Source organism: Herpailurus yagouaroundi, unplaced genomic scaffold, assembly GCF_014898765.1.
Source record: "Herpailurus yagouaroundi ecotype Mexico unplaced genomic scaffold, PumYag 141, whole genome shotgun sequence".
Classification (NCBI taxonomy): domain Eukaryota; kingdom Metazoa; phylum Chordata; class Mammalia; order Carnivora; family Felidae; genus Herpailurus; species Herpailurus yagouaroundi.
In genome coordinates this window covers 34419830-34446799 of record NW_024412396.1, presented here as the reverse complement: position 1 = coordinate 34446799, position 26970 = coordinate 34419830, and the positions used below count along the sequence as shown (strand labels likewise).

Here is a 26970-nt window from a genome sequence, read left to right as displayed (position 1 = left end):
ATTGGCTGCTCATGACGCCGAAGAGCTTTGGATTGGAGCTCGCTACCTGCCGTCCTCATTGGATGTAGCTAAGAAACTTCACGGATTGGTGCGAAAAACAGCAGGTAGGACATCTTCCACTTATGATTGGCTGTCTCCGAAGGCTAACGTTACTGGAGAATTGGGTATTGAGTAAGCAGGTTCTGAAAAATGATTGGTTGAGACGACTCCGGATGTGCATGACTGAGCACTGATTGGTAAATTGAAGGGTCAGGAAGAGCAGTTCGGCACGAGGATTGGCGGCGAAGTGTCCCATGGAAACCGAACCCGGAGCTGCGGCCAGCATTTGCACGGGGGCGGGGCAGGGTCTTTCCAAGGCGCCTGCGCTAAACCGGCTTCTCGGCGCCATTTTGTCTGAGCGGCGGTGGTCGCAGCTCTATCGCATTTTACGTTTCTGGCGAGACGAGAGCCGACTGTGTATCCTGTAGATTCATTTTAGTGCGGCACCTATCCACGGTTCACTCCAGGACAGCACCTAGTGAAGGTCGGAGGAGTCGCGAACCTGTCAACAGGTCGGTTGGAAGCTGTGGCTGTCCGAGTGACTAGGGGATGGCGCAGCTTTAGCGGCACCGGCACCGGAAGTGGACGGGCCGCGCGGCGGCCATGGCAAAGTAAGTTCTCCCTGCGGCGGGGTGGGGAGCAGGGGGCGGGATGAAAGGGGGCGAGGCCTCCTCTCCCGCCGCGCGAGAGAAAGGGGCGGAGGGGACGTGCACGTCTCTTTCTCCTGGCTGATCCTTGGCACCCCTCGAGAGATTTTCTGGATTCTCCTCTCCGATCAGTTCTTCCTCCCTTTGGAAGTGCGTTTCGCGAACTTGTCATATTCCCTACCCAAGTGCCAGCTCTGTGGGCGCCTCATTAATTAACACGGGGAAGCCAAGGTGCTTAGACCTAGCTGAGTCGGGAGAGAGGTTTCCGCGTGCTCCTCGCGCGATTAAGCTTTGAGGAAGCTGCAGAAAGCAGCAGGTTGTGGAATCACCAGCTGGCCCAGACCCTGCTACTCTAACCTCAGGCGGCTCTGCCGCTTAGCACAAAGCCTGTGCTACTTTTTAAAAAGGAAACAGTAGTGGTTTTGTAGGGACTGAAAACACTTTATTTTATTTTATTTTTTTTTTAAAGTTCGGGTTAGACTGAAAACACTTTAAATGAGAAGACCTCCCCGATAGGACTTTGTTCAGGGCAGCCATTGATTTTGTTCTGTTAGCAGAATCTTTGTGTTCTGTTAAAACACATTTGAAATGGTGGAAATGGAGTATTAATTGGCAAGTTCTAAAGAATGAAATAAGGAAATGTGAAATATCGTCGATAATCCACACTACGTTTATTCAAAATTAATACCTAACTAGATTTTTGCAGTGATCACTGCAGTGATTTTTCTCAAAATTACTTACTAAGAAAATGGAGTGTAGCTGTTTTTGAGTGACCTAGTCATGCTGGTCTAGATAGCTGTTTAAACCTATTTTCGTTAGGGGCGCCTGGGTGGCCCAGTCGGTTAAGCCTCCGACTTTTGATTCCCGCTCAGGTCCTGATCTCACAGTTCCTGAGTTCCAGCCCCACTTGGGCTTTGCGTTGACAGCAGGGAGCCTGCTTGGGATTCTCTCTCACTCTCTCTCTCCCTCTCTCTCTGTTCCTCCCCTACTTGTGCTCTCTCTCTCCAAATAAATAAAAACAAGTTTAAAAAAAAATTAAACTTAAGTCTTGTTGTACCTTTGTTACTGCTGCATCAGTGGGGATCCAGCCTAGAAAATGGCTGTATGATTTAATCATTTATTGTGGATTTTTTTTTTTTTTGGCAGGCGGTCTGAAGAAAACCAAAATCTCTCAGTGTCATATCCTAAAGTATTACTGAGGTAAGTTTTAATTTCTGTGAATAATCTTTAGAATGGGTAGACTTAAAATTTTACAGACCACTGTTGTCTGCCAATAAAGCCATAAATACAAAAAGGAAGAATGGTGGTTGAAAGAAGTTTGGTTTGACCAGGGGTTTAAATGAATCTGTAGGGGCGCCTGGGTGGCTCAGTCGGTTAAGCGCCCCACTTCAGCTCTAGACATGATCTGACGGTCCGTGAGTTTGAGCCCCGCGTTGGGCTCTGTGCCGAAAGCTCAGAGCCTGGAGCCTGCTTTGGATTCTGTGTCTCCTCTCTCTGACCCTCCCTTGCTCATGCTCTGTCTCTCTGTGTCTCAAAAATAAATTTAAAAAAAAAAAAAAAACCAGATAAATAAATCTGTATAATTAGCTTCCTGATGTGAATGAAATCTCAAAATTAGTACGTGTTTATGAATTTATTTACCCATTTGTGTAGTTCCCATTTCTGGATTTTTTTGAGTACTTAATATTTTTGTCATAGAATAATATGAACATTTTCATGTTTTTTTTTCCTACTTAAAAATTTGGCACATAGAAAAAATATGTTAGTAGAAGTTTAGAAGTGATTGGTTTTTTTTTTCCTTAAGAAAATTATAACATGATATAATACTGCTGAACTTCCCAGGGAGTAATCATCTATAATTCTACTACCAACTTAAAACTTACTATCTGATCCAAATAATGCATGTCAGTGGGCATTTGGAAATTACTAAAAAGCCTAAAGAAGAAAAGACCAGTCTCTTGTATTTCTTCCACCAAAAGGCAATTATAGTTTATGTTGTAGTTCTGTGTGACACAGAGGGGTCTTTATTTTTCATCAGTGTTGTTTTATAAAGTAAAGGTCGGGGCGCCTGGGTGGCGCAGTCGGTTAAGCGTCCGACTTCAGCCAGGTCACGATCTCGCGGTCCGGGAGTTCGAGCCCCGCGTCAGGCTCTGGGCTGATGGCTCGGAGCCTGGAGCCTGTTTCCGATTCTGTGTCTCCCTCTCTCTCTGCCCCTCCCCCGTTCATGCTCTGTCTCTCTCTATCCCAAAAATAAATAAACGTTGAAAAAAAATAATAATAAAGGTCATTTTAGTCATGGTTATCTTGTCACTCATTTTTTTCTTTATAGAAAAAACTAGGAACATGGGAAATATTTTGCCCATAAAGCACTTTTCATAGTTGCATAGTCTTCTGTAGGATAGATATAATTTATATAATTGGATGATATTTTAATTTTTCTATAACAGCAGTGATAGAATTGGTATCTTGGTGCATGTTTTAGAAAAGATTTTGTCTGAGAACGGACGTCTGTGGCTAAAATTTTTAGGCATCTAGATCTTTCTTTACATTCCTGGTTATTTGTAATAAATCCCTAGAAATGGGAATAAGCTAAAAGGATTGTGCATTTAAGGCTTTGTACAGCTGCCCATCAGAAAGCTTTGCTTTTACTGTACTTACATTTTTTGTTTTTCTTTTTCCGTTTATTTTTTCCCTCAGTTTTTGTTTTGTTGTGGATTTTTTTTTCGCTTTATTTTTTAAATTTTCTCTCGGGTGTTTTATTCAAGTAGAATTAAAATTTTTAAAATAAGTTTAAGAATTTTTATGGGACCTTACAAGTGATTTTTTTAAAACGAATTTATTTTTCACTCTCAAATAGGTAGGCGTTTGTATAGTGGAACATTTTGCTGCACAGAAGTGACATTTAGAGGATACTAAAAACTACTGTTTTTATGGTATAGTTTATTTTATGTTTCCTCGAAGCCTTCCTTAAAGTTTTCCATCTTTATGGGCATTTTCTGTGTGCTTTTTTACCCTCACAGGAACCTTTATATGTCTCTCATCACATTTGCTGTGCAGTTCTTAGGCTCTTCCCTAGTTTGAGACTCCATTCCCAGAGGGCAGCAACTGAGGTTTTAGTCGCTGTTAGTTTCCCTGCTTAATACATGATAGGTGTTCTGTCAGTCTTTTTTATGAACCCGTATGTGCTTTTGTAAAGTATATGAAATAAACCAGCTTAATGTTTTCTTTAACAGTAATACTCTTCTAAGAACTTGTAATGTGCCACAGATGCTGTATTAGCCTTCAAAATTGTTTTAATGATCCAAATACTTGTTTTCATATTGAATTGATTTGTAATTGCTAATACAACATAGATTTAGAGAGCCCAGTAAGAATCTTAAGGGCATTATGATCTCTTAATGGGAGGTGACTGTAGGTGAATATTAACTGAAAAGTCACTAGACCATCTCATAGGTATTAATGAGAAAAATTAATTATGATTGATTTGTTTTTTTGTAACCATTGAGTCCAAACTATTAGAATAATGTTCCTTACAAAAACAAAATCACAAACATTTTTAATGGTGTTTCTGTGATAGAAAGCTATTTTGAAGGCAGAATGTTTTATTTATTTGGTCAAGGCTTCAAACGAGGCTTTATAATTAGCTTCTTGAGGTAGTATTTTACACTGAAATCCCCAAATTAGAACATTCCTATGGATTTGTTTACCCATTTATGTGGTTCCCATTTCTGGATTTTTAATGATGGAACACTCTGAACATATTCATGATTTTTTTGAGCCCATGTTAAAATAGGTGACAGAGATCTCATCAGTGAAAGTGTTTAGAAGTGAAATTTTTGTTTCATTGTTTTTTAAGATTATTAAATAGACTATGTTCTGAGGATTGTGGCATACTCAAAACTAAAGGAAGTCTTTGTTTTTTAGAATAAACCTCATTTTGTGGGAAAATGAAGGAAGATGTTCCAGTTTTAAAAGACCTGGATCTACTGTTGAAAATTCTGTTTCTGGTATGTAGTTTTACTTGTCTTTTATTTAGTAATTAAGATCAACAGTTAGTATGTTATATACATATGTTACATATGTGTGTATCTTGAAAAATGATAGAATTTGTTTCACTGTACAGTTTCTATAAATGTCTATGTTGAGAAGTAGAACAGATTGATTGCTGTGTTGAACATACCTGCTTTGCTAATGGTTTTGTTGTTTTTTGGAAAGTTACATAATTTGCTTTTTTGTAACAAAGCTATCTTTGCAATGCCTGTGTGGTCTTTTGCCCTATTGGTAGTCACTGCTGATTTTATGGCCGTGTGGAGGCAGAGATTACTGGGTGTTTTCACCCATAATTTAGACTAGAATGAAGGCATATTTTAGGATTGGGGTACACGCTGATCTAGGGATCTGCTTATGTTCCTACATGGCAAGGATCTATGCTAAAGGAGCTTACTCTTAATAAAAGAAAGAATATAATTAAACATGTGTAAAGTTAATGGAGTTATTGCAAAAGATTCAATCAGTGCAGGAAAGTTTTTAAAGATTTAAATCATGGCTTACAAGATAATTTATCAAAGTTCAGTATACGGTTGAGATTTAATTGTTTTTTAAAATACAAATTGTTGGGGTGCCTGGGTGGCTCAGTTGGTTAAGTGTCCGACTTCAGCCCAGGTCATGATCTCACGGTTCGTGAGTTCGAGCCCCGCATCGGGCTTTGTGCTGACGACTCGGAGTCTGGAACCTGCTTTGGATTCTGTGTGCCCCTCTCTCTCTGCCCCTCCCCTGCTCATGCCCTGTCTCTCTCTGTCTTAAATGATAAAAATATTAAAAATAAAATAAAATAAAATACAAATTGTTTTATAATGCAGAATGAAAAGAAATTTGTTTAGTAATCATTGAAGGCTTTTCAGGGTTAGTGAGAGATCATTTGTAAAATTAGAAGAAAGGAAGATCTCGGACTTTCTTAGTGGGTGGAAAATGGTGATTAAGAACATAATTATATAAAGAAAGTTATGTTTGGGGAAGTGAATAAACCATTTTGGAGAGGATGAATGACTAAAGATTACATTGGAAAAATTGCATGAGGTCAGCTTGTCAACATTTCTAGAATTAGCTTCACATCGATTATGTGGGGTGCTTGTCCTCTATACTGGTTTGGGAACCTTGTGAGGGCTTTGAAAGCTGGGATGTGAGCAGAAAATAAAGATTATTTTGTTTAGTCTCACATTTTAACAAATCACAATGCAACTAAACCCATCTCTTTTAATCCCACTCTGATAACATTGGTTTGTTTTTTTATTTTTTAAGTTTGTTTAATTTGAGAGAGAGCGTGAAAAGGCAAGTGGGGGAGGGGCAGAGAGAGGAGATGGTGAGAATCCCAAGCAGGCTCTACACCAGCAGCACAGAGCCTGATGGCAGAGCTCAAACTCAGAAACTTTGAGGTCATGACCTGAGCCAAAGTCAGACACTTAACCAAGTGAGCCACCCAGGTGCCCCTAAGATTAGATTTTTTAAATGTCCTTGTTCTTATGCATATTTTTCTTTATTATTAATTTTTACTTTTTTTTTGTTCCTTTAATGTTGTAATAAGCATTCAGTGTGACCACACAGTACCCATTATAATTTTGATGTGTGAAAACAATCCATCAAACTGTTTTATCTTCAGCTTAATTTTTGTATTTCTTGACCATTTAGGTTTCAGGTTTTTCAGTATTCTGCATTTATCATCTATGTGCGTACAATATTTTCAGTCTTTTGGACCGTTGTTTCAGGATTGATTGTCACCCTCTCTGACATTAGCTACCTGAATTGGGTAGTATATAATTATAATCATTTTTGCTAATTTGATAAGTGCAAAATATGTTGAGCTCTCCTTTTCCTTGTAATATTTTTGTTGTTAACTAGTGAATTAGGACCTTTTTCTGCAATTTCAACTGATTCTTGGTACTAGACAAGTTCTCTCTTTAAGATCTCTGTCCATTTATGTGAGAGTCTTGATGTTTTATTTCTTTGAGTTTTTTATATAATATTTAGTAATTGGCTGCAGATATTTTTCCTTATAGATTTCTTTTTTAATTTTAGTTATTTTTGTTGAGGGTTTTTGAATAGGCACAGAGGGATATGATGTACACAAAATGTACTATTGGAAACAGTGTCCAGTGTGACTGAAGAAATGACACAGGAATTGGAGGTAGGGAGACAAGATATTTTTGCAATACATCTGCATGCATGAAACTAGAGTCAGACGGAGAGAGGGGAAGGAATAAGTGAGCAAGAAATTTGAGGGGAAAAAAGAGTTGACAGTATTTGATCTCTACCTGATTGTAGCAGTAAAGAAGAAAACAAAACACTCAAAATTTTAAAGAACAGGGAATAGTTCATACCATTAACAAGTTTTGTAGGTCAGAAAAAGACACTGATGTGTAAGGAAAATGAAATCAGTTTTAAACATGCTAGTTAGAGCTTGAAATGTCTGGTAAGCATTTATTCTTCTTTTATCAAAGTTCCTCTGAAGCCCTAATTGGGACAAGGCATATGCTGGACCTTACATTGTTTTTTATATTTTGATTTCTAATTCCATTCTTCTATTAGATTTTAGTGGTTTTATCAAGTCTTTGTTTCTTTTTTTTTAAGTTTGTTTTTGTTTTGAAAGAGAGCATCAGCTTGAGTGGGAGAGAGGTAGAGAGATGGGGAAAGAATCCTAAGCAGGCTCCATGTTATCAGCATGGAGCCTGATGTGGGCCTCAAACTCACGAACTGTGGGATCATGACCTGAGCCAAAATCAAGAGCCAGACACTTAACCCACTGAGCCACCCAGGCGCCCATATCAAGGCTTTCTTATTTCTGATTTTTGAAGTACAACTTGGCTGGCTCAGAAGAGCATTCAGCTCTTGATCTTGGGGTGCTGAGTTTGAGCCCCACGTTGGGTATAGAGATTACTTATATAAGTAAGTGAACTTTAAAAAAAAGTACAACTTGAAATGAAAAATTAAAGTGAATTAATAAGTAAAATAAGTGCAGGGAAACCAAATGATTTGCATACTAAAGGAGAAGTTCGTTATTGAAAAAAATAGTTTTAAGGTAGCATCTTACAAAAATACATGTATGCTTTTAAATTTTTTTTAATGTTTATTCATTTATTTTGAGAGAGAGAACCAGGGAGGGGGAAAGAGAATCCCAAGCAGGCTCCACGCTGTCAGCACAGAGCCTGACTTGGGGCTCGATCTCAAACTGTGAGATCATGACCTGAGCCGAAATCAAGAGTCAATTGTTTACCCAACTGAGCCATCCCAGTGTCCATTAAATTGTTCAAATATATGGGGTGAAATATTTTTCCCTCCTCTTTCCCAGTGGACTAAATTTTGTGTGTTTTCTTTTAACTTTAACAAAATACAGAGAAGTAACAGATGTGTGTGGAACATGAATGTTTAGCCAAGATTCTTTAAATATCTAAAATCTAAGTAAAGATGTTAATTGTCTTGTTTTCAGAAACCACTTTTATTTCAACAGATGAAATTAAAGTGCTCAGTGTAAGGAAGGGCTTTAACAATGAGAAATGTCAAAACATGTAATAGGCTAATTTTTGAGTGTTCTTCAAGAGAAAGAGCTTACTTTTATCAGTTAATCTCCCTTGGTGTCTCTGCCCTTTTTTTCTTAGGGTTTTAAAAAATGTTTTCAGCTACTTACCAAGGAAAAATTATTATTTTGTCTTAGAAAAAACAGGCTTTTTAAATAATAGTTCTGTATCAATCACAGTACTCAATTTTTTCCCTCTTTGTTTCTGATTAGCCTTTTTAATCAGTTTTTATAAAACTTAATCCATTTGGGATAATATATGAGGTTATGAAATTTGAGCCACTTCATTATATATATCAGGACTCTCCTTAGGGTACCTGGGTGGCTTAGTTAGTCAAGCATCAGACTCTTGATTTTGGCTCCCGTCATGATCTCACGATTCGTGTCGGGCTTCACGCTAAGAGCAGGGAGCCTGCTTGGGGTTCTCTCTCTGTCCCTCCCCCACCCCCGCTTAATAAAAATAAACTTAAAAAAAAAAAAGCTGTCTTTGATCTCATTTAAATAATTAGGTATTTAAAACTCTTCCCATCATATTGTTAGCTTTGAGTTACAAGACATAATCTGTTTACAAATTGAGGAAAAAGTAATACGTTTAGAAACATTTGTGCATAAGTTTTCAGCATTTTTAATTTGTAACAAATACGTGGTTTTGTGTATGTTTTCATTGCTTTTTATTAATCCCTTAACTTTGGTACCTTTTATTTTTCAAAATAAGTGATTGGAGCTACCTGCATGGGATTTAGGCCTTCACCATGTCCCCATTAGAACCATAGCTTTTAAATTTTTTTTTTTTAACGTTTATTTATTTTTTTGGGACAGAGAGAGACAGAGCATGAACGGGGGAGGGGCAGAGAGAGAGGGAGACACAGAATCGGAAACAGGCTCCAGGCTCTGAGCCATCAGCCCAGAGCCCGACGCTCGAACTCACGGACCGCGAGATCGTGACCTGGCTGAAGTCGGACGCTTAACCGACTGCGCCACCCAGGCGCCCCTTAAAAGTAGTTTAGGGAGGGGTGCCTGGGTGGCTCAACTGGTTAAGCATCTGACTTCAGCTCGGGTCATGATCTTGTGGTTGGTGAGTTTGAGCCCCGAGTTGGGCTCTATGCTAACGGTTCAGAGCCTGGAGCCTGCTTCTGATTTTGTCTCTCTCTCTCTCTCTCTCTCTCTCTCTCTCTCTCACTCTCACTGCCCCTCCCCCACTCATGCTCTGTCTCTCAAAAATGAATAAATGTTTAAAAAAAAAATTTAAAAAGTAGTTTAGGGATAGCAAAGAAGATACTTGCAGCATTAGAATGTGTAGCTGTGGCCAGGCTTTTTGTGAGATGGGTGGTTTAGAGCACATTTCTTAATTTCTCTGCCTCATCTGTAAAATGGGGAGGATATGAGTAGAACTGCCCTGACAGTTTAGTATTAAATGAGTTAGTACATGTAAAGTGCTGGAATAATGCCAAGTGTTTAGGAAACATTCAGATATTAGGTGGTGTTAGTGTGTATAATGCTGTTACGTAGGGTCTGTTGTTCTAGCAGCTTTTAAAACAATACATTATATTTCCACATACAAATAAAGCATGTAGACTCTTTGCCTCCCATTCTAGACCTTACTGAATGTCATATCAGTCTGTCTCTAATTTGCTGCAGTCACACTAAATCTGTCACGGCTCCCCTATACAAACTCTGTGTTTTCCGTGTTGTTTTTATTCATACTTTCCCCACAATCTAGAATGCTAGAATGTTCCCCAGTCAACACTAATTTTTTTTTTTTTTTTTTTTTTTTTTTTAGAGAGCAAGCACATGTGGGAGAGAGAATCCCAAGCAAGCCCCACGCTCAGCATGGAGCCCGACCCAGGGCTCAGTCCCACAACCCTAGGATCATAACCTGAGCCCATAATCAAGAGTCAGATGCTCAACTAATTGAGCCACCCGTGCACTCTGCAAATGCTACTTTTTGAGTGAAATTTTCCATGATCCCTCTTTAGGTAATTTGTCCCTATGAATTTCATATATTTTCTCTTAACATGATTCCTGTCACTTTCTATATTACATTTTAGTTTCTTATTCACTCATATGTTCTTCACTAAGTTAGGACAATACCTTATCCATCTTTGTAAGTTTAGAACCTGTCATAAGTGTTGGCACTTAGGAGGCACTCATTTGTGGAGTGGAAGTTTGTAAAATATATAGCAAGCTTAGAGGTGATATTTAATGAATGAACGCATGCCAGTAAAAATGTGCTTTGTCAGTGTTTGTACACTAGGAGCCTCTTGCCTGATCAGTTACTTAAAATGAGATCGCTTGAGGTTTTAGGAATTGAGTCTGATTCAATGTAGGGAGCAGAGCACTATGGGGATTATCCACAGGTGAAGAATTTTCATTGGAATGTTTTCATGCCATTTTTAAAAGTATATCTAATTAGCCACCAGAGTGACTGGGGGTGGTGTTGCTGTTGTTGTTGTTATTGTTTTCATGGATGTACCCACCCACCAAACTTCCTTATCACCAGTGGTCCAAATTTATTAAAAGTTTGGCCAGGACTAAGGGTACATCTGCTGCCAATAATATAATATACAAACCACCTGGCTCAAGTCGGTAATCTCACTTTACAAATACATTTTTTCTTATCACCATTATGCCTCTAGGCATGAAAGTAGAAGTAGTCGGAGAATAGAAGCTGGCGAGATGTTTCTGAGGACACTGATCTTTGGTTACTATAATGTTGATAGGGTCTGGCCTCTAGCTCTAGAAGAAATGGGACTGGTGGAAATGAGTTAAGATATCAGGCTGATATTAGGCATTCATGAAGCTAAAGTGGCAATTATGTTACTCTTAGCTCAAAAATTCTCAGAATTTCTACAGTAGTTCAGTGGGATGTTGGATTGAATACGCATCTTAATATAGGAACACTGGATTTGAAAACCGTATGTTCTCTGTTCTAATCATAAGCATGTTCTCATTGGCTGTGATCTGGGATACATTACTCTGCTTGAGTGTCTGCTGTTAGAGAGATAAAGGGCACGGGCCTAGATACTTACAGCTCTTAATGTACTTAAATCCAGCACCATATTTTTCAAATAAGAATTCCTGAGCACACTTCTAATATCTGTGTCTGAAAGGTTAACTGATTGATATTTAACAACCCCTGAGAATCTGAGTCATTGAGGCATTGACTCAATAATTTTAGCACTTAACAAAGTTCCTGCTATTCCTATCTCATAGGATCAAGTTCTGACAGAAGCTTTAATGTCCTACCTACCTCACTCTTGTAGTTAATAGGCATTCTCATTATTTTCATTGTTTGGCAAAACAGATATTTGAAATAATAGTTAAGGAAGATCACTAATTAATGTCATTATAGTGAAGTTTCTGTTTTGTGTATGTATGTGTACTGCCCACACACAAAACAAAGTACAGCATACTCCAATATTTTCTCCTGTATGTTTTTTTTAAGTCTGTTAGGACTGACAAAATTGATTTCCTGACTTACTGTGGATCTCAACCTGCTTTTTGGGTGGCAAGAATGGACTAGATAATAATCTCTTACATCCCGTGTTAAACATTCACTAGGCACTTCGATACAATGTTGTACTCCTAATTGTGATAGCTTAAAAGTTAAGATACAAATTGTTACCTGGAAATGCTTCTGGTTTCAACAGCAGCGGGATTGGGGTAGGGTGGGGAGCAGCTGAAAGATATCTTGTCATGGGGTATGGGAGCAAGGGGGAGTGTTCATTTTCTTTTCGTTGGTTTATAATATGTTTGGTAGTGTGTTTTTGAGTCTGCTGATATTAATGGCCCACTTAGGGACTTATATTTATTTGTATATAGGGATACCTTGAATCCTCTGGAAACATAAAAATCTCTTCCCCAAGTTGGTTCCTTCAAACAAAACAAGCTGTTTTTTTGTTTTTGTTTTTATTTTTTGCTTTTAGTATTTATGTTTGTTCAGTTTATGTGCAGTCATAAAACTGCCTGCAGTGTTTGTATAATTTTGGTGACTTAGATCGTGGTACACAAGACGGGGAGGGGATTTTTATATGAGAGAACATAACAAAAATAAAAGCCATCTTCCCATTTCTTATTTGTTTATGTACTATGTGATACTGTCCTTAAGACCTTTAAATTGCTGAGGGAACCTTGGTAACCAAGGTAAAGTTTGTCTGTTTTCCTCTCAAATGTGAAGTTCTGCATTTTATTACACAGTCACGAAAAACTAGTCTGTTACAGTAAGTACGTAAACCACAGAACTTGCTCCTTCCTATATGCTGCCAAGTACTTCCTGTTTTGTCAGATTTCCATTTAGGGAAAAGAATGGATTTAAAGTAGCCGCGCCTGAGTTTTGTTTAAAGCGTCTCTCCTGAATTTCATTTTGGAGGCTGTCCAAGTATCTAGATGGGGGGTGGGGGGGTGGCACATCATGTCTACAATGAAGTCATATGTCAGAAAGCTTCATTTGGCTTCATATCCTGAAACAGGGCTGCCAGGAAGGAAAAGAAACTTTTTGTTGTTAGAAATAATTAGTGCATGACTTGCCAACATTGTGGCTTGCCTTTAGGCTTTCCATGTCAAATGTGTGTCAGGTACTGAATGAATCATTGTATTGCCTGTGAAGGAAGAATCTATGTTCATTTCTAGTAGACTTTTTCCTCTAGAAACACATAAAAACTTCCATTCAGCCACACATTTAATCCTTTTTCCATAGGGACAGGTTAAAGGTCAAGTGGTGATTCAAATAGAAATTGGCTACATTGTGAATATTGAATATCTTTAAGGGAAGAGTTAACAATTCTTTTGCAACTAAAATGGTAAATAGAACATTTAGCTATACATTACAAATTATCTTTTTTTATCTTATGAAATGAACTTTTAATTAGGTGTTAATAGAATATGTTAGTGGAACATATTTTCAATGTAAACCTGAATCCCTTCCTATTGATGGTAAGGGAATCTTGTATTAAGGTTCTTTTGCAGTGGTGGGACCAAGTTCTATGAAATTTCTCTGACCAAATTAACCTGACCTGCCTTAAGTCAGAGCTGTTTCTCTTCGTTGATCCGTCAGTAAAATATGAAAGATGCTGTTTAATCCTTGAGCACTTATGCTTTGTGTCCACCCTCATATTGGAAATGTTCAGAAAACTGATGCTGAATCGTAAGATATCCAATACCATCTACTATAAGGTTTCTACCAGAAACTTCCCTTTTCATCATCTAGATACATATTCCTATTTCTGATACTTGTATTTCTTTAAAAACCAGTGAAAGAAAAGTTTCATCAGTAACTGTCAGTCCCTATAGCTTCATCCTCCACTTTGCTCTGTAACAGAAATCTCCTCTCTTGAAACCCTTTAACTGTTTCGGTTAGTTCTTCTTTTACTAATCTGTGTCTAAATCAGTGATTCTCAAATTTTAGTGTATTCATAAGCATCACACCAGATACTTGTTCAAAATACAAATCCTGGGCCTCACTTGAGACCTCGTGAATTCAAATCTATGGAGAATTCTTAGGCATGTGTTCTTTGAACCAGATGGAGAAACTGTTATCTACTCCATGCATTCCCACTGTCATCTAGATTATGTTCCTCATAATCTTATATTGGTTAGCCTTTTTACTTTGTTTCGGTTAGTGGCATCTCAGAAGTTTTTTTCTGGTAACTATTGCCATCTGTAGTTCTTCTCCTAAATTCACCGATTGGAGAGTTCATCTACCAGATCTCCAGGAAACTGCCCCAGATTCTCTTTCTTGTTTGTCAGAATTTATCTTCTTCCCCCTTCCCAAAGCACACATTTGTAGTTCAGTGGATACATACAGTACATGTTACTCGCACTAAAACATGCATACATATTCTGATACAATTATCCCTACTTTTTAAAAGTCTGTATCATACCACATCTCTTTTAACAAAAGACCTACATTAGTACTCATTTTTGCTACCAAAAGCCAGAAAAGACTAATACAGTTTATTTTCAGGGGCACCTGCATGGCTCAGTCACTTAAATGATCTCATGTTTCAGGGATTCAAGCCCCACGTTGGGCTCTGTGCTGACAGTTCAGAGCCTGGATCCTGCCTCAGGTTCTGTCTACCTCTCTCTCTGTCCTTCCCCTACTCAGGCTCTATCTCTCTCTAAAAAATAAACATTAAAAAAATTTTAAGGGGCGCCTGGGTGGCGCAGTCGGTTAAGCGTCCAACTTCAGCCAGGTCACGATCTCGCAGTCCGGGAGTTTGAGCCCCGCGTCGGGCTCTGGGCTGATGGCTCAGAGCCTAGAGCCTGTTTCCGATTCTGTGTCTCCCTCTCTCTCTGCCCCTCCCCCGTTCATGCTCTGTCTCTCTCTGTCTCTCTCTGTCCCAAAAATAAATAAACGTTGAAAAAAAAATTTAAAAAAAAAAAATTTTTTTTTTAAAAAGAAAGGTTATTTTCAGGGTTTGGGAATGCTCAAAAATTTTTCAATGTAAATTAATGGTAATTACTTCACTTTATGCCATTTTGGCTTATGAAAGGTTTTGTAGGAACCCTCTACTTCATACTTTTCTATATGGCAGGGGAAACTTGTACCTTGCTAATGATTTTTAAATGTGTTTTTCTTACCAGGAAAGGAATTATATCTTATTTTTAAACATTTTATATATAATCTTTCCTGGCAGTCTGATACACTTCAGGCCTCCAAATGATTGCTTGTTGCCGTCTAGTTGCTGCTCACCCAGACCAGTCTATCTACTAAAGGTGATGAGTTATCCTCTTTATACCTACAATTCTTGTATACCATTTCCCTTTCTCTAAATTATCTGTATTTTCTTGGTGCTATTTTAAGAATAATTCTCTCTTCATACATTGGTCTTAAAGCCTTGTTGGGTTTTTGTGGTTAAAAAGTTTTTAATAGTTCCCTTTCCCATATCAGTTGTATAGTTGAACTCCTTTATTTTTAAATGAATTTTCCTAAAATGCTATTTTGTTTCCACATAGTAAAAATTAAAAGTTCAAATCATAAACTTCAAACACAAACTCAAGCTGTATAAGGACCCTTTACTCTTCAACAGCCTTTATGCATTAACTACAGTACACCAGCGTTTACTTTTTAAGAGTTGGTGTTTAGGAGTAGAGATACATATAAGTAAGGTAGTTCCCTGTTAAAGGGGTGGGATAGTTTAAGAAGGAATATTAGGGGGGTTTTTTGTAGTATGAATTGTCTGTTTAAACCTTTTGTCCATTTTTAAAAACTGGGTGGTTTTCTTAATTGTTGAATTTTTAGAGTTCTTTATACATTCTGAATACACATCCACTGTCAGATGTGTGATTTGTAAATATTTTCCCCTTAAGAGTTTGTCTTTGTTTATTCATTCTCTTGGTGTTTTTAGGAGAGCAGCTTTTAATTTTGGTGAAATTGAGTTTGTCAGTTTTCATTTATACATTATTTGGTATGGTATCTAAGTAAGAATTTTTTTTTAAACCATTCTCAGAGTTCTTCTGTTTTCTTCTTAGAAAATTTTAGTTGAGGTACATTTTGGTATATGGTCACCTTGACTTACGCATTTGGTACAAGGTATGACTTGTTTTCTGGTGTTTTTGCATATAGATGTCCAGTTATTCCAGCACCATGTGTGGAAAAGCGCTGTCCTTCTCCACTGACTTCCCTTTTCCCTTTTGTCAATTGACCATATTTGTCAGTCTCTTTTAAGACTCCATTCTATTCCATTAATAATGTTTATTACATGAACTTTGTATTATAGTAAGTCTTCAGATCAGGTGGTGTTGGCCTTGTCTTCTTATTCAAAATTGCTTTGGCTATTCTAATTCCTTTTCCTATATAAATTTTACAAACCACTTGATTTCCTGCCATCCCCCAAAAAAGGCCTTTGGCAAATTTGATTGGGTTTTACATTGAATCTATAAATCAGGTTAGGGAGAATTGACAGTACTGAGCCTTCTGATCAGTTTATGCAGTTCATTGTCAATGTCACCATTTTATAATTTTCAACATAAAATCTTATACAAATTAAAGTTTATACCTAAGTAAGTATTCCTGGTTTTGATGCCATTGTAAATGGTACATAATCCTTATTTTATAGATGAGGAAATTAAGTAAGTTGCCCGAGGTGACACAGTTATTAAGTGACAAAAGCCAGTTTGAAACCTACATTGGCTTATCAGCTGCTGTCCTGTTTTTTTTTTTTTTATTTATATATGAAATTTATTGTCAAATTGGTTTCCATACAACACCCAGTGCTCATCCCAAAAGGTGCCCTCCTCAATACCCATCACCCACCCTCTCCTCCCTCCCACCCCCCATCAACCCTCAGTTTGCTCTCAGTTCTCAACAGTCTCTTATGCTTTGGCTCTCTCCCACTCTAACCTCTTTTTTTTTTTTTTTTTCCTTCCCCTCCCCCATGGGTTCCTGTTAAGTTTCTCAGGATCCACATAAGAGTGAAACCATATGGTATCTGTCTTTCTCTGTATGGCATATTTCACTTAGCATCACACTCTCCACTTCCATCCACGTTGCTACAAAAGGCCATATTTCATTTTTTCTCATTGCCACGTAGTATTCCATAGTGTATATAAACCACAATTTCTTTATCCATTCATCAGTTGATGGACATTTAGGCTCTTTCCATAATTTGGCTATTGTTGAGAGTGCTGCTTGTCCTGGTTTTAATTACAATGTTAATTTTTTACTCTGAAGCTCTTGTGATTAGTGGTAGCTGAGAGGAAGCTCTTATTTCTTTTATCAAGAAAAATCCTGTCATTATAGTGCTTCTATATAAAAAAAAAAAAAAAATCCCAGGGAGTTTATATATTTTCTGAGTTTGGGTTTTCCAGATCTTTCCAAATCATAAACCATGCTCATCTTAGTTTTAGAAACCCCTGATGGATACAGTTTTGATCCAGTGTTTTTAAGTAGTATGCATATCCTGCAGTTAACTATTATAAATTATTTCAATATTTTAAATATGTACCTGTAGATCAGATTAAATGAGACCAAAGAAGTGAAGGCATTTGATTCTTAGATGTTCAATAAATGCTAGTTAAATCTAAACAGGTAATTTTTGAAGTACCCATTATTTCTAACGTCATCTAATGTAATGTTATGCAGAAAAATTTGGCGTTGAAGGTAAACTTTAAATAACCCTGTACTTTCCATAGGGATACACAACTACAATCTTTTAATAAAAGCAATTCAAATGCTCAAAAAAAAAGTACCTTTAGCATTTGAATGCCTACTGTGTTGCTGCTCACACTCAGTGGATACAAAGACAGGATTTCTTAAACACCTCTCCCATGGGCTGGGATGGTGGGGAGGTACACTTAATTTATTAAAGTGAACACCTTAATAGATGCACACACAATATCAGTGGTAGAATAAATAAAAGCTTTACTTGGTGGGGGTTAAGAGTAGCTGCACTCATACACATTTCAGTTTTGGAATTCTTTTTTTAAAAAGAAAATAGTTGGACCACTTTTATGGGAGACATATAACAGGGCCAAGAGGGAGAAATCTGACAATCACTTTAGAAGGCTTTCTTTGGCAGGTGGTGGAAGTCCTTAGGAAAACCACTATTAAATAGCCTAAGCATGGCAAATACAATGTAGGACATGACAGAGTGCAGGAATGCAAAATAAAATAGGTCTGGGTTCCATTTCCAAAAATAAGGAATTCAAAATTTAGAGAATATCTGAGTGTTCTACATAAGACTTGATTTTTTAATTAAAGGGTATTTAATCTTACTGTATTAAATTGTCTTGTACTTACAGTGCAACAGCTGATGATATTCACATTTCCTAAAACTTTCTATTTAAATCCAAGTTAGTTAACATGTAATGTAATAATGGTTTCAGGAGTATATCTAGTGAATGATCAACTTACATATAATCCAGTGCTTATCCCAACAAGTGCCCTCCTTAATGCCCAGCACCCCTCCGGCAAAGCTGTTTGTTCTCTGTATTTAAGGGTCTCTTAAGGTTTGTCTCCCTGTTTTTGTCTTATTTTTTTTCTTCCCTTCCCCTATGTTCATCTGTTGTGTTTCTTAAATTCATGTATTTCTCTTTCTCTGACTTATTTCTCTTAGCATAATACATTCTAGTTCCGTCCACATTGTTGCAAATGGCAAGATTTCATTTTTTGATCATGGAGGAATATTCCATTTTGTGTGTGTGTGTGTTTACACACACACACACACACACACACTATACGTACACACACATACCCCACATCTTCTTTATCCAATCATCAGTCCGTATGGCCATTTGGATTCTTTCCATAATTTGGCTATTGTTGATAGTGCTGCTGTAAATATAAACATTGGGGTGCATGTGCCCAAGATTTGATTTTCATTTGTGGATTTTCTCTAGTTTCTTTTTTTTTTTTTCAACGTTTATTTTTTTATTTCTTTTTGGGACAGAGAGAGAGCATGAACGGGGGAGGGGCAGAGAGAGGGGGAGACACAGAATCAGAAACAGGCTCCAGGCTCTGAGCCATCAGCCCAGAGCCCGACGCGGGACTCGAACTCACGGACGGCGAGATCGTGACCTGGCTGAAGTCGGACACTTAACCGACTGCGCCACCCAGGCGCCCCTTTCTCTAGTTTCTTATTAGCATTTGGGTAAGTGGGTGTTTTTACAAAATGAGAAAAAAAAACATTAATTTGTAATCTTAATTTGAAGAGTAAAACATACTGGGGCACCTGGGTAGCTCAGTCAGTTGAGCTTCTGACTTTGGCTCAGGTCATGATCTCACAGTTTGTGAGTCCAGTTTGTGAGCTTGAGCCCCGCATCAGGCTCTGTGCTGACAGCTCAGAGCCTGGAGCCTGCTTCGCATTCTGTGTTTCCCTCTCTCTCTGCTGCTCCCCTGCTCACATGCTGTCTCTCTCTCAAAAATAAATAGAGATTTAAAAAAAATTTTTTTTTTAATAAAAAAGAAAGGAAAACATACGACCTGCAACTGGTCTTTCTCTTTTATTTTTCAGGTCCCTTTATGAATGATGGAAATAGAAGCAAATGGATAGTCTTAATCAGATAAGTGCTTTAATAGTCTAAACATATTTTTTGTAATCCCTAAACTAAAACTTGATTCTTTAAAACATTTTTGATTTCTCTTTTCAGGTGCCCATATCAAGAGAGTTTACAGTAAATAAGGTACTGGATCTTCTCTGAAAATAAATTTATGATCTTATCAAAGTAAAATGTACCAGCTTTTTCCCCCCACAAAGGCTAATCAATATTTCAATGGTGCAATTACAGAGTGCCTCCCACAGTTGAACCTAGATTATTAATTTTACATATACTATGTATGAAAGTCAACTGTCTCATAGCTGAAATAGGTATATCTGTTTATAGTTTTCCAGTTATCTATGTTACAGTATCTATAGTTTTTAGGTGGCTTCTCTCTTCAGAGTTAGAAATTTCTTTAGAACCAGTGTCTATTCTTTTAAAGGGCTTTTTTTAGCTATACTGATGTGAATTTTTTGTTTCAAGGAAGCTCTCTATGCCCATCGTGGGGCTTGAACTCCCCACCACCCCTGAGATCCAGAGTCACATGCTCTACCACCTGACCCCAGGTGCCCCTATACTGATGTGAATTCACAGCACAATAGAATAAAATGTAGCAGGTAGTTTTATTTTATATAAAAGCTGTGGTAATGATAAATAATCTTGACTTGTTTGTATAGTAGTTAGCTACTCATGTCTAATGATTTGCTATTTGAACTACAGAGATGTTCAAAGTCCAGCAGTATCCTGCTGCTAAACTCCAATGAGTACATGACCTTCTTAGGAAAGCATGACAGTTGAGAGTGATACTGGCATGAACCCAGTAAAGGGTGTGTAGACTTGGCATACTTGGCCTGAGTTACAAACTGTTTCTTCCTGCTTTGAGTACTGTTCAGGTTATGACAGTGGTTCTTACAGGCCTCAATACCGATTGTAGTCTAACTTCTTATTTAGCATAAATCTGGGTACTTTAGTTGAACTTTACAGATCAAGAAATTTTTGAAGTGACAGAATAGGGACTTTGTGGCTCCTTAAACCCACTCCTCACCGCAGTAAAAGGGAAAAAAAATTCACTTTTGAGCCTAAAACCTTTCTTATGTGTCACACTTCAGGGTTAACAGTGGTTGCTGGCCAACCGTCATTTTACTAAATGTAAAACAGAGTAGCGGCATCAAATAATACCTACCGAGTTGGTAGGGACTTACTTCACAAAAGCCCAGCGATAAATGATCTTTAGATTCTAGACGAGTGATGAAATGGAACTCTGAATGAATGATTCCCAAGTTTCTTTTTGTAGTATTTTCACTTAAGGAATTTTTTTCAGTAAGCCTAAACCAACATTTTAATGCCAAGTAAGTAAATATGTACTCGGTTACTCCCACCAATTTTGTTACACAGGTATCAAACTTCAGTCGTTACAAGACAAAAATTTAATGAAAACTGGTCAGTGGATATATAATAATCCACAGGGCTAAAGAGTTACACGGGACTGTATTAGAAATTTAAAATAGATGCTGAAGCAAATGTTACATATTATCATCATCTGATTCATCTTCTTCCTTCAGTGATTCCTGTTAAGAGAAAGATAGTGCTTAAAATCAATTTTTAATATTGTTGTAACAGCCTGAATCTAATTAAGGTTAAATAAGCACGTTGCTGAAAAATGAACACTTAGAATAACATATCCAACTAAAGAAAAGGATAATTAAGTTTATCTTGCTCTAACAGTGAACAGACTATATACTCTTGATAGAACACATGGAATGAAAGCATTAAATGTCCTGAAAAACCTTATGTTTTCACACGCAAAATTTTTGGAACCAGGGCAAACATATCCCCATTGAGGATAACCTAGAAAATTTTGGTCCTTGGTTCAGTTTGCCTCAAGTATTATTTAATAGAGATCAATCACGTTCCTTTATTATTCAACACTTAATTTCATACCTACAGACAGTTTTGACATGCTGCAGCTTACCTTAGCATACTTCTCTGCCTCTTCCCTTATGTCTTTTGGAACAATTTCATGTCTTCCTTTAGTTACTGCAAATTAAGCCATATAAATGAATTAGAAATGAGGCCTATGTTGTGATTTGCAATACAACGTATCCAATCCGTAGGTAAAATTCATCTACTGTTAAAGTTGTTTATGGTAAAGCAGCCCTATTCATTATAGTTTTTATCTTTTTATTTATTTTTTTAGTTTATTTTAGAAAGAGAGAGACAGAGTGCTAGCAGAGGAGGGGCGGAGAGAGAGGGAGACACAGAATCCGACACAGGCTCCAGGCCCTGAGCTGTCAGCACAGATTCCGATGCAGGACCCGAGCCAAAGTTGGCACTGAGCCACCCAGGCGCCCCATATTCATTATAGTTTTTAAAAACCCACTGGAAAGAGGCCAACTAACCAGCAGCAGAAGAGGAAATGAATAATTAGTGATACATTTGGACAACAGAACACTATACAGCAAGGCAAACGAACAAATACTGTACATAACACAAATAATTTACACAAATGGAATGTTGAAGAAAATAAATCCGGGATAAAAGAATAAATATATACTGTGTAATTCCATTTACAGAAAATTGAATGACAGGCAAAACTACCTATGGGAGAAGGCAGAGGACTATGAATTCAGAGAGGCCTAAAGGGTGATCTGGGGAGCTGGTCTATTTGTTGATCAGAGAGAGCACAGTGGTTACATGAATATGTACATGTACGTCATTACCAATTTTTAAAATTAGAAAAAGGCACCCAGTGGTAAATTAGGTTTAGTACAGATGACTTAGAGCAAATAAATGTACAAAAATAACTTACTTTCACCAACCCAGCTTAGCTCTAGTTCAAAAGCTTTATCCTTAACTTCATCATGTACTATGTAAATTCTAGAACACAAAAAAGTTTAAAATTAACATATGGTCCTATACAAACATGCACAGTCAGCACAAATTAGATCATCTGTCCCTAATATAACCTCAAAAGAAACATTTCCTCAAATGGGAAAAGGCCAATCGTTACTTTTGCCTTTTCAGGATATTTGTTTATTCCTTTCAGTAAGTGATTATTTTTTAAACTAACTTAGTAGTTTGCAGTTATTACTGGTCCCTCCAGTCTGAAGCTTCTTGGCAGGTATCTTTTTAAACCTCTTCTCCATTTTATAAGCACTATATGCCCCTTAACCTGGCCTCTAAACTATAACATAACAAATTACAACAAACAAGAAGGCACTGTCATACAACATATTAAAACTATCATATCAAAACTTTCTTTACATTTTCCAGCATCTTCACACAGTTTACTTTGGAGGATATTTTTAAAGCCTTGCTATAGTATGAGAAAGCATCTTAATTTTCTAGACTAAGTAAAAGATACATAGTGCTCCATTTTACTAAATGATAAGGGATGGCTTTCTTACACAGAACTAATTAGCATCTGCTGTTACACCTAAAAATAAAAAGGTGTGGTAAGGGCGGTTTTCCAGAAGCATTTCTCAGTGAAGGAATGGGAGTTTATCACATTTAAACTGTTGTACAGTTCAGTAAGGATTCTTTATTTCCCAGGCAGTTGTCAGGTAGTTCCCAGTGTTCCTCATGTTATTAACTGACAATCACAGAATGGGTTCTGCTTCTTAACTGGGAAGTGGAAGGGTCTCTTGGTAAAAGGGAGGAGGAAGGCAGGTGATGTGGCAGTTGGAATAGTGGTGACAGGACAAAATTATATAACACTTCCAATATTTTATTATAGCTATCAGTTTAGAAGAGATTAAGGATGTCATTTAAATATATAATAAAGCCTCTTAGATTTTTTTCCTTGCATGTATTATTAATTCTAAAACCTGAGGCACTTGCACAAACTGCTGACTAGACCATGTTGATGTAGTTCTCATGTGGAAAAGAAGAGCCGTGAATCCTCTGGAATATTATGTTTATTACTTTTAAGTCTAAAAAGCTGGCTGCGACTCTTAGCATTTCGTTGGATTTTCTGAAATACCACATGCTTATTATTACATTCTTTGACCTAGAAGAACTGTGAATTCTGAAGCATGCCACTCAGGACTTTGAGGTTACTTACTGCAGTCACATAAGCATTCTATTCTACGTACCTGTAATATGAACCACTTCAGGACTTCTTAAAGCTGTTTTTAAATGTATTGAAATACTGTTTTGTTTTGGTTTTTTTGAGACACAGAAAGCGCCCAAGTGGGTAAGGGGCAGAGGAACAGAGACTCTTAAGCAGGCTCCAGGCCCAGCATGGACCCCAAGCAAGGATCAATCTCACAACCCTGAGATCATGACCTGAGCTAAAATCAAGAGTCAGACGCCACCCAGGTGCACCTGCTCTCTTCATCTTCTTAAAACACTTTCATGATTAACGTATCTTGCCCAAAGAAACAGACTGTATAAATGAGCCAGCTTCGTGGTTCACGTGTAGAAATAATTTAGCTATAAAACCTAAAATAAAATTTGTAAGCTAAGATGCCTATTACTGGGACCTCTGAGATTTGAAAGGGTAGGAGCTATCAAATGAAGTGCTTACAGGTCCGCTGTATCCTCCTCCTTGTGAATTCTGTCACCTAATAAGAGTTTTATATTAAAGCTATTTTTCCCCATCCCATTTGCTGAATCACGAGGTCTGTTCCGTCACTTGAAATATGGATATTTCTCCGTAATGAGACGTTATTAGAATGTTACATTCACCTTAGGCACTAAATTATTTCCAAACAAAACAGACCTCTAGAATTAATGTATAAGGTAGGATCAAATGAAATACTTGTCAGTGGTAATAAAAATTTCAACTTACATTTTTGCAACTTCTTTAACGACATCACGGCAGGTCATTTCTTTCATCTATAGAAAATATCAAGTTATGAGTCGGGAGAACTTCCCACTTATATTCAGATTCTTTGCACAAATTTTGTCAGTACCCCTGGTTTTGAACTAGAGTTTCAGACATAAAACCAAAAACATAATACACTGAATTTAAGAATACCAGTCTTACTAGGAAATACAGACCTAATATGTGGGACTGACTATAAAAGCAACTGGCATGGGCTCTTAAAAAAATAAGCACTGGGAGAAGGTGAAGACTGAAATGTGAGCCTTAATTATCATGGTTTGAAAAAGTTACAAAATGAAACATTACTGAGGTGGTTTGACTACAGACTGAATACCTAATACTATCGTCTGTGTAATAATGTTATTCTACAGAGATGAATGCTGAAGCATTTAGGGATACAGCATCATGATGTCTGTAATTGTTTCAAACAGTTCAGGAAAAAAAAAAATGGGTAAAAATATTAGAAAATAACTTTTCGATCTAGATGGAGAGATTTGTTGCACTATTTATCTTTCCTGTTTACATTTTTTTCGTGTTAAATTAGGGGGGAAGTAAATGAAAAGAATGCCTATTTCTTTATACTTCTGCCCTTATAGGTTATAATTAGTGAATTGTACCATAATAATGACAAACTTAAGTAAACATGGAAAAGCACATTTTAAGTGACAATTATATTCTTATATATGTTCATGAAATTTTTATTTTATGACATAATATTCTTAGTAAATAACATCAGAAGAACAAGCCAGAGCAATGATGTAGATCTGGGTTGGCAAACTCCTTTATAGAAATAAAGAGCCAAGTAGTAAATATTTTAGACTTTATGGTACATATGGTCTTTGGTCTGTGTTCCAACTCTTAAACTCTACTACTGTACTGTGAAAGCAGCCAGTGACTAAACATGACTGTGTTCCAATAAAACTTTAGAAAGCAGACAGTGTGCCATAGTTTACTGACCTCTGATTTTAGAGTGTGTTTTTGTCATTAAGTATACACATGTTCCTGAAAGTGATATTCATTCTTAGCTCAGATTTGTTTATTACAATTTGACCTCAGAAAGACAGGATAGATGACTGCTCTGAATACTGTATTTTCAAATTTCCACATAACATTCAGAAGAGATGAAAGCAAGAGGGAAAAGAGAAGGTAGGAACTTAGCACCACACCAGGAGGGGTGTGAAAGGACGTGGTCTAAGAATCATGAGGTCTTTTCATAATCAACATATACTATGACTCTAGCCAGTGTGTTTCACATAGAATTGAGCTAACCTAAAATGACCTCTGAGGTCTTTTTGTCAATTTTACTAAAATAGCAAATATAAATTAGGCTTTTGTAGGCCTATAATTTGGCATAAAATTCTAAGCACTCAAAAAATGTTTTCTAGAACCTGACCTGAAGTTGAATGGTTGAGCAAGTTTCCAGTTCAGAATATTAAATATATATGAAATTTTTTTGTCATTTACCACAATACTGATAAAATCCTGTCTTTAATGGAAGTTTCTGATAAATAATAAAGAGTGGATACTGTTTCAGTGTTAAGTTGAACAGTTTGACTAAAGGGAAAACCAGGACATTAAAATTTTTTTTTACACTAATAATTTATGGCTCTTGGGGGAACAGAAAAGTGGGCAGTTTTAACAGGATGGGGTTTAATGCCTTATCTAACTAGGAACAAAGGAAAGAGAAGCACCAGAACACAGACTCTAAAGACTTTCAAAGTTCTCAACCTAAGGGTCACAGAGTTCTATGAATGGACCTCAAGGATTATGAAATTATATGAAAATTTCCATGTGTATTTTTCTGGATTAAGGGGTTTATCATTAGCCATCAAAATTATAAAGGGCTCCATGACACAACTCTGTAATTACCATACATATCTATAGCACATATATCTATACTCTATATATATCTGTGTCATACCTTATCTGTATAGATACAGATATGACCAGCTTTCTTATTCAGTCTATTACATTCAGAAAACCCTGCTCTAAACAGGAAACCACACTCTATGTAATCTTAAACAGTTTCATTTGTTGTGATAAAACTTCACTACATGAGGGTAACGTCATAGGAAAATTCAAGCATTAAGTATGTATTACCTGAAGCTTTTCTATTTCCGTCTTTGCAGCTTGCCTGGCTTTGCCAATGGCACAACCCCAATAACCCTATTTAAAAAGAACACACACCAAAATATACATACATAGTTTAATTAAATTGCTATACTATTCTAAAATCATTAGTAACTACAACTATTCCTATTTAAAGGTTAAGAAAGAATGTTAAATGATTTTCAAAAGTAACTATGGAGAAATACAAACACATTCTAATGAACACCAAGCTGAAAAAAAAAATGTAATTCTAGAATTATCTGGATTATTTGTATTAGAGGCATATACAAAGAAAAACACACACTTCATGAACGAGACGTTTTTCAGAGTAGGAATGGAAAAATTCTTAGTATTATGACAAAAAGTTGAAATAATTACACAGTTCAGTATTCTAAACTTTCAATTTTTATTATATTGAAATTTTTTTAAAGGATTCCCATTTATACTTGTGTATCATGACAAAATACAGTTTTTATTTTTATAATTTTTTTTTTTAATACTTATTTTTGAGAGAAAGATAGCATGAGCGGGGTAGGGGCAGAGAGAGAGGGAAACACAGACTCTGAAGCAGGCTACAGGCTCTGAGCTGTCAGCACAGAGCCCAATGCAGGGCTCGAATCTACGAACCATGAGATCATGACCTGAGCCAAAGTCAGACGCTTAACTGAGCCACCCAGGCACCTATAGTCTTTTTTTTTTTAATTTTTAAAAACCACAAATACCTCAGAAGAGAGATAAGGTAATTAAAGATGCAAGAAATGACATTTAATTTTTTTTTTTTTTTTTTTTTTTTTTTTTTTTTA

The 26970-nt window shown here is 36.9% G+C and overlaps 1 protein-coding gene and 1 long non-coding RNA gene across 4 annotated transcripts in view; one reads left to right on the top strand and one right to left on the bottom strand.

The window, feature by feature from the left end:
• The first annotated feature begins 21 nt into the window (after positions 1–21).
• Positions 22–19560, top strand: LOC121031830 (uncharacterized). Of its 3 annotated transcripts, none has more exons than XR_005790918.1 (5): positions 22–650; positions 1833–1886; positions 3544–3619; positions 4611–4693; positions 19206–19560. It is a non-coding gene; the product is annotated as an uncharacterized LOC121031830 (long non-coding RNA). The 3 variants fall into 3 exon arrangements; XR_005790917.1 differs by lacking the exon at positions 3544–3619 and adding an exon at positions 14889–14967 and having other exon boundaries at positions 309–650; XR_005790916.1 differs by lacking the exon at positions 3544–3619 and having other exon boundaries at positions 344–650.
• Positions 19561–20642: 1082 nt separating this feature from the next.
• The window catches only part of PSMA3 (proteasome 20S subunit alpha 3), a 20147-nt gene continuing 13819 nt past the window's right edge, over positions 20643–26970 (bottom strand). The window contains exons 7-11 of the mRNA XM_040477267.1: positions 26159–26224; positions 24023–24069; positions 22040–22107; positions 21203–21267; positions 20643–20798 (exon numbers count right to left, since the gene is read on the bottom strand). Of these exons, the coding sequence (XP_040333201.1) occupies positions 20754–20798; positions 21203–21267; positions 22040–22107; positions 24023–24069; positions 26159–26224 (291 nt within the window). The 3' untranslated portion in view covers positions 20643–20753. The remainder of the gene's footprint in view (positions 20799–21202; positions 21268–22039; positions 22108–24022; positions 24070–26158; positions 26225–26970) is intronic.